The 8,595-nt window shown below is 31.7% G+C and overlaps 1 protein-coding gene across 1 annotated transcript; it reads left to right on the top strand.

Annotated features, from left to right (window-relative positions):
* Positions 1-521: 521 nt before the first annotated feature.
* Positions 522-8,033, top strand: LOC150101501 (cytochrome P450 2J4-like). Its single transcript, XM_090400816.1, has 8 exons — positions 522-742; positions 2,355-2,482; positions 2,602-2,708; positions 2,884-3,176; positions 5,655-5,770; positions 5,978-6,233; positions 7,274-7,461; positions 7,710-8,033. The coding sequence occupies exons 1-8, from the start codon at positions 522-524 to the stop codon at positions 7,886-7,888; spliced, it is 1,488 nt and encodes a 495-aa protein (XP_090256942.1). The 3' UTR covers positions 7,889-8,033.
* The last annotated feature ends 562 nt before the right edge of the window (positions 8,034-8,595 follow it).

Genomic DNA, 8,595 nt, shown 5'->3' on the forward strand with positions numbered 1-8,595 from the left:
TTTCGACGAATTGTGATTTTTCGATGAATTGTTGTTTTTCCATCAATTGCTTTTCAATAAATTGTTTTCAATAAATTGTTTTCAATAAATTACTGATTGGTGAATTGCTTTTCGGGGGAATTGACTTTCGATTAATCGAAAATTAATCGAAAATGAGTTTAATGAACTGATTTTCGATTAATTGTTTTTTCGATAAATTGCCGTTCAGTAAATTGTATATATATATATATATATATATATATATATATTTTTTTTTTTTTTTTTTCATCTATAAATGACATCAGAACTGATGTTGATTTTAGAAATTAATATCTTGCATATAACCCTTCTCTGTCAATTCAATTGCTTTCAGACAGGTCTATCAAATAAAAGGAGAACTCCCTTTTCACCTTATTTCTGTTGAGAAAATTAGTAAATAATGATTTTTACTCTTATCACTCTACTTATGATAAAGGAGCAATTTTGTTCGAGTGGTGACTGAGTATGAAGAGAAGTGATAAGTATCATATACCAATGTTAATATGGATACGCTGTTCAGATCTGCAGGCATTTTTGTTTGGGAAGTAGCACTTGGTGTTTCAGTTATTATTTGCGTTTTATATGTGATCTCTTCACATATTGAACGAAGAAGATTTCCACCAGGACCTAGAGGCCTTCCAATTTTAGGTTATCTGCCATTTCTAAGCAATAATGCACATTTGGATTTTATGAAACTTGCTACTAAATACGGAAATGTATTTAGGTAAGTATCTAGATGTTATAAAATACCTAACTTCGCACTGGGGGTAGAAGATAGTGGGTTTTGTCTCTAATATATCTAATATTGTAATGTGTGTGATAACTAAATGGTCTCGTATGAATAGCCTGCCTATTTAGAAGCAGCATATTAAGAATGCTAATCTAGAGGAACAAGAAGCTGGAAATAATCTGTTGCTTTTAAACAGTATACAGACATTTCAATAATTATGTAAATATTACTGATGAATTTAAGTACTACTGGCTTTGGGATAAATGTTAATAACATTCAGAAACATCCATATCCGCAGGGGATTCAAATTCAACACTTGATGGGTGGACAAAGAACATGGTATCCACTCGGCTAACCAGATTTGCAACGATCTGGTAGGCCCGGTTGTCACATATGAAGAAGAATAGCTTCTCCGCTCATCATAGTTTCACAATATCTTGGGTATATGCTGTAGGATTTAAGCGAGCACATTTACTTTAATGCACTTTCTGCATTTGGTAATAAATGAAGCGTCTTTGTTTTTCTTTTTCCACATTTTAGGGATTTTCCCTAAATCGATTGAATTAAGTTAACTTTACGAGATGACTTTTTTTTTGTTTCCTATTTCACACCTCCAAAGTGATGCATTCCTACCAGCTTAATTGAGGTTTTGTGATTGGTTAATACTCGTAAACGAACTTGATGTGAGAAAGTTCAGAAGTTGCAAAATTTAAAACTGCCTGGAGAAACACAACGGCAACTGAAAAGTCCTATTAAGTCAATAGTTTGATATTAGTATCATTCATGAAAACAATGTAGAATATTATAAAAATCTATGGAAAGTGTACCTATCTCTTACATGCGTATATTATATTTCTTTTTTCCCCCCGATTATTTGGGATCTCCAAACATAGTAACGCACCATAGGTTTAGCACTCATTCGATAGTCTGTTTTGTCTACTAACCGCTTGTATTCTCTGGTGGCCAGTTTATTTGTCTTTCAGAATAAAGCAACCTGAATAACCTGAAACCCTGATATCACTGTACGAGATACGCTACCACGTCTTCAACTGAAAGGAGACTATAAATATTAAGCTCATTCCAGATTGAAGACGGTTGTTGCTAATAAATGAACTTTAACTCATCCCCTGTGACTGCCCAGGGGATGAGTTAAATTGTTTCATTGTTGAATTTATATAAAAAAGCTAGCAAGATCCCGAATGCTTTCTCCTCACCTTGATAATAGATATTTCAAGTATACCTACTTTCTCTCTTTCTGTCTTTTATGTGAGTCCATCAACGAAAACTTATACAGCATATCTATAGTAAATTTGTACAGTGAGCGAGCTAAAGATTTTATTTCTTTATTTTTTATAAATTATATATTTTTTGTACTTTGTTTTTTAAAAAAATTATTTAAATATTTCATTTCTATTTTGTCTTTCATCACCCACCACAGACGTCCACTCTTGCATTTCTCATCTTTGTTGATGAAAGAAGAAAATGGAAATGTCATACACGTCATACTGTCTCTCTATAAAACTGCATATTTGTGATATTTGGTTTTTTCAATCTTAATATTTCTCTTATAATTGTGTATTAGCATTTCTGTTTTCTGTCATTTTAGCTTATACATCGGAAGTCGTTACGTTGTAGCTTTGAATGATTTTGCAAGCACTAAAGAAGTTTTCTCAAATTCAGCAGTCTTGGCCAGACCACACCCCTTGCCATTCCATCCGCTTCCAGGAAGGAAAAGTAAGTTCAAGCGTTCAACATTTTGAAATATTGGATGCTTGTTTGCTGTAATTTATAACTATATAATTTAATACTATAATAAAAATTTATTTTTTTTTTGCTCGTTCCTTCTTTTGAAGGTATTGTTTCAGTAAATGGACAAGAATGGCAGGAACAAAGACGTTTTGCCTTACACGTCTTGAGAGATCTCGGATTTGGCAAAGGAAAAATGGAGGAACATATAAAGGTGTATTCAAAAATTTGAATAATTTTAGTTACGCTGTGTTTATTAGAATTCTTTATTTTTTTATTTTAAACTATCATAGAAGCAGTACAAAATTTGTAAAACCAAATAATACTTTTTAGTAAATTGCAAACAGAATTTTTATAAATGACAATCCTAATTATAATTCTCTTTACAGGAGGAATTATCAGAATTTATCAAGGAACTAGAAGAATACAAAGGAGAACCTTCTTATTTGGATGAACACATTCTCTCTAGCACTTCAAATAATATAACATCAATGGTTTTTGGAGAAAGATTTCAGCACAGCGATCCAAAAAGACAATTCTTGAATCGTATTTTAAATAAAGCACACGATGACCTCTCAGCGTTTGACACGCATACGTTTTTCCCATGGTTAAGTCCCATTTTATTATTTCTTTTGAGATCAGTAGCTCGGGATGAATTATTGGAACTTGAAAATTTTATCAGGTAAAAATAAATAAATTTATATAAATTTCTTATAAATAATTAAATATTTATTTAATAAATATAAATGATTGATAATTATTCATAGTTCCATACATGTACCTATTGTTGTTCACTTCGTGCTTTGCTTAATAATCGCCACGTGGCAATCCGAATGATTTTTAACATGGTAACTAGAGATACGCAATTCGTTCTCTTTGTCTCATTGTAGCAATGATGTAACATTTCTGAAGCACCCCAGTGTATTTGCTGTCTTTCCGCTTGATTATCATCTAGCTGGCTGGAAATAACACGTTTTGAAAGGACTATTGCGTCTAGACTTTGGTCATAATTCTGATAAATTTTCAAGCATGTTTTTCAACAGTTCTTGCAGTGTGTGTTTACATTATGGTGTGTTATAGCAGCCCATGTTTAACATTCCCAGAGCTAATCATGAAATATATATTAATAAATTTATCAATATATTAAGAGTGTAGTCTGTAACAGTCGCTTACTAGTTAATTAAAGTTAGTCTTTGCTCTGCAATCTGCAAATGAGGAGCAAATAGCAATTTTCACTTTGCTCTGTAATATTAAAACACGATAAGCTAAAATACCACTGGATTAATTAGCTAGTAAGCAACTGTTACAAGCTGTACTCTTAATATCTATTAATCGTAGGAGTTGAAGAGGAAAATAGAAACAAATTCCACAACTTTTCACTACACGCGTTTTCTTTAGCTATTCCAGATAATAACAAACCCAGAGACACCAAATGAAATGAAACTAAACAACATTGCGACAATAAGTATTGACTATGCCGATATCATATGAAATTCCTTTTCCGTAAACATCAGTGTAAATTTTAATATTTCTGATTGACACACAGCCATGCTGTGAATTAACATGCATAGTTTATTAATGATAGTTAACCAATTAATAGATAACTCGATTTCCAACGCAAGTAAAACGAAATGCACAACTAGAGAACCATTTTAATAATCCGAAACCTCTTTAATACCGATTAATTAACATTACTTATGCTCATAATAGTACACAAGACAGTGTTAAGTATTTTAACGTATGGATCCTAGAGCTGAGTTAGAAGTAAAACAGTTGATCAAAGAATAATTAGGAAACCGACTGGATGGAATTGTTGACAGAATTATATTAAAAATGAAGTTATTAGGAAGGAATCTGACATTGTTAGTATACGCAGAGCCAGTTTACGGTTGTATGGTCATTAAAACAAGATGGAAAGAAATGTTAGCAAAACAACATTTTTTTTCTACCAGGATAGTAGTAAAAAGGCCCACAGGAGATCAAGTTCTAGTGGACTGATTTAGTAGGAAGTGACATAAAATATTGCAATAGAGCTGGTAGTTTTGATAACCTGGTAGATAACAGACTAGTTTGGAGGAAACTGTGAAAGAAAGTTAGTAATAATATAAATTTTCATTAATATTAAATTTTTCAGTGTATATATATATATATATATATATATATATATATATATATATATATATATATACACACACATATATATATACACACGCATATATATATACACACATATATATATATATATATATGTGTGTGTGTGTGTGTGTGTGTGTAATGAGATATTTTCATTTATTAATATAGTTTTATATAAATTTCTGTTTAAAGAGAAATATGCTATTTTTTATTTTTAGATTTATAAAAATCTGTGTATTGTGTGTATGTGACAGATTGCAGAGAGAGAGAGAGAGAGAGAGAGAGAACACGACGAAGGTTTATGTCTGGAAATATAAAATATTAAAATCATCCTCTGACATGTCATGATAGAAAATATAACTTATATTACGGATTCTTAATGTATACAAATCACGAGTGTTTTTTATGTTATTCTAGTCTGAGATACTTACTATTTGGAAGGTAGCTTATACTACATTCTTCATGTGTCTACCAGTACGAATGAAAAGATTAATGCGAAGTCCTTTTGAACACTTTTTAGATTAAAAGGATTGCAAAATCATTCAAAGTATAGAAATTTTAAAACGAAAATTTCTACATGTTTAATACTATGTGGATTTTTAATTATTTGTTATTAAGCTACACTTATTTCAGTGGAAGCCTGACTTCCATTCAATATTATATATATTTAGCTAAAATTGAGTAGTTTAATTTAAATAAATGGCAATGAACACTGCTCACTAATGATATCAACCGGCTAAAACTCAATGTCACGCAAGAAAAAGAACAAACATTTTGGAGATGTAGTGATATGAAAAAATACTTAATGATGATTTTCGTATAGTCATACACATATCCGTACATTTAATTTACAGTAGAAAATTAAGTGTCATTCAAGGTATATCTGGTAGAATGAATTATATCGAAAGATAGCAATACTCTTAAACAGATAGTATCTTTTGTACAAGAGCACTTTATTTATATTAGAATGAAATGTTTCAGCAATATTTGAAGTTTACCATTTCTTCAATAGAATGTTTAATTGCAGGAAAGAAATCGAACGACGTAGGAATAATATAGACATTAATAATATCCGAGATTATATAGAAGGATTTCTCACGGAAATGGAGAAACGAAAACAGGATATAAATAATTCATTCTCTGGTAAGAATATGCTGATATTTGTCAAAATTTTCGATCGTTTTAATGCTCCTTAAATATAATCATTCCTATTTAAAACCGTTTTAAATAATATTCAAATAATGAAATAAAGTACTTAATAGTATTAAAATGATTATCGCTATTAATATCTATATTACTTTCATAGCAAGCCATTACTTATTAAATTAAAGTTACTCTGTATAATTTCAGAAACGATGTTGCTAGGAAACGTTCAAGTTCTCTTTGGGGCAGGGAGCGACACTAGTTGCAAAGCCATTGTATGGGCTTTATTAACAATGGCCGCATATCCAGAAGTTCAGCGTCAGGTTCAAGAAGAAATCGATTCTACAATAGGGTCTGAAAGGATGCCTTCTTGGGAGGACCGATCGAAACTTCCCTACACTTATTCAACATTGATGGAGACTTGGAGATGGAGGACCCTTATCCCACTGAACGTGGTTAGAACGTAAGTGATATGCTTTTCTTCTTAGATTTTATAGATCTGCATCAGCCCCTTCCCCTCAAATATTCTTTCATAATTTGAGAATTTGTGAAAATAATTTGAGTACTTAATTCAAAAATATGAAATAAGTATTTAATTGGGATGCAGGATATCATCTTAGTTTTATGATATTCGGTTTATGGTTTATGATCATCTATTTTATGACATTCGCTATATCGATTTGGGATTTGGATTATGATAATCATTAGGACTAGTAAACTGCACTTGATTAATTATATATTTTCACCAAATTTCCATTTAACATTATAATTTCTCTTATTACTGTTACTGTAACTGTATAAGATAGGAGGCGTGTCCGTGCAATTCATCGCGGGGGAAAATGCTTCGCCAAATGGTAATATAATTAGAATAAAATAGCAAATACTCATTAACTGATAACTTACTTTTCTTGAATATAGTAATCCTCTTCAGAAGAAGTTGTTTCAGCTCTATTATATTAGTATGTGTATGAACATTAAACTGAGGAGATAGAAGAAACTTAACAATACTGGACCATAAAGTGATATTTATTACACATATAGTTAGGACTGAACCACTAATGATGAACTATAACAAACATAAATTATTGAATTTCTTCAAATATTATCTCACCTGAAGATGATGAGTTTTGACAGCAATTATTGCGCTTTCAAAGCCGCTTATTTGTGCATGCGCCACTCGAAAGGTAATTTGGCAAAATAAAAATTGATATGACGTTTCTGAATAATGGTACAATAAAAAAATGAGGCTCACTCTCATATTTCGATTGTACGAGACACAGTACCTCAACTGTAGAAGGTATTTAGACTAGTATGTCTACGCAGTAAACAAAATGACTTCGAACAAGCTTTAAATATTTCTATTTAAATTTAATGACCTTTCTATGTCATAAATATTACATGTATTCATAGACGTCTAATAAGAATTAAAATTTACTGGTTATAAATTTAAAAGCATTTGTAATAGGTACAAATATTTCTTTCACCATTTCGTTAATATTTTAGTGCTACAGAAGATATAAAAGTTGGAGATTATGATATTCCCAAAGGAGCAATCGTTATTGCGAACTTATGGGCAATTCATCACGATCCTAATTACTGGAAAAATCCTGAGGAATTTATTCCAGACAGATTTCTATCACCAGATAGAAACTCTGTTATTAAACCCGATTCTTTAATACCATTCTCACTAGGTAGGTGAATTCCGTATCATAAGAGATAATTTTCTTCCTATTTATGATTATTTTAAAATTATAAACTTCCAGCAAAGTATTTAAATAACAAAGAATGCTGTTTCTAGCCTACAGCCGAAATTCTGGTAAAACTAATTCATTTAATAGTTACTGCATTTATGCAATTTTGCGAATTACAGCGCATCTCATCTATATTAATGATTAATTGCATATTTTTCTATTCTTTTTTCTCCCTTTCATACGTGTAGGTAAACGATCTTGTCCTGGTGAGTCAATGGCAAAAGTCGAACTTTTCTTGTATTTCACAACGATTTTACAGCGTTTTGAAGTTAAACTACCAGATGGCGCCACAGTTAATCTGAAGGGAAGCTATACAGTGTTGTTACAGCCGAAGCCCCAGAAGTTGCGTCTGGTGAAAAGGGTATAAATCACGGCACAGATGTTCAACCTGAAAAAGAAAATCTGCCTTGTAAACCGGAAGATTAATCGAAACCAAATTTCACTGATTTGTAAAACATAGTATTTTTATGTGCATTTTGAACAAATCACAATAAAAAAATTACTGACTATTATTTCTCAGCTTGTTAGTAGTTGATAGTTATGAAAAACAAAATAAGGAAGCCAAAGGCAATGTTTAGAAAGTTCTTATTTCTATTCTTCTTTTTTAATATATGCCACTGTTACAAATATGTATTATTCTAAAGAGTATGAAGGTATTTTTTTGATCAGTCGGTTATGTATAATAAAAAAGAACTGAAAGAAGGAGCAAGTGGCACATTCAACTCGCTAAGAAAAATTTCATCTCATCTTCCTTTTTCTCTTTTACCTTGCGGTGTCAAGGGTTTATTAATCATCGGATTTCATGCCGTTTACAGGATAAAGTAGTCCGCCCTACTCCCCAGTGTATCCTATGTCTTGTTGAGTTCTCAAGGTCTGCTTGCTTTGGGAGATGAAAAACCCCAGGATAAACCGGGGAAAAACCATACTGTCCACGCCCAAGACCGGCTACATTGTTTATGGCTGAGGAAGATCTTTCAGCTCCTCACGTCATCGATGGGTATCGAACCAGGCATATGGTTGCGAAGCGCATAGCCACTAGGCTAACTGCACGGACGCTAAGAAACATTCTGTTGC

This window comes from Typopeltis vanoorti, chromosome 11 (assembly GCF_054136105.1).
Source record: "Typopeltis vanoorti isolate ZY-2024b chromosome 11, IOZ_Tvanoo_1.0, whole genome shotgun sequence".
Lineage (NCBI taxonomy): Eukaryota > Metazoa > Arthropoda > Arachnida > Uropygi > Thelyphonidae > Typopeltis > Typopeltis vanoorti.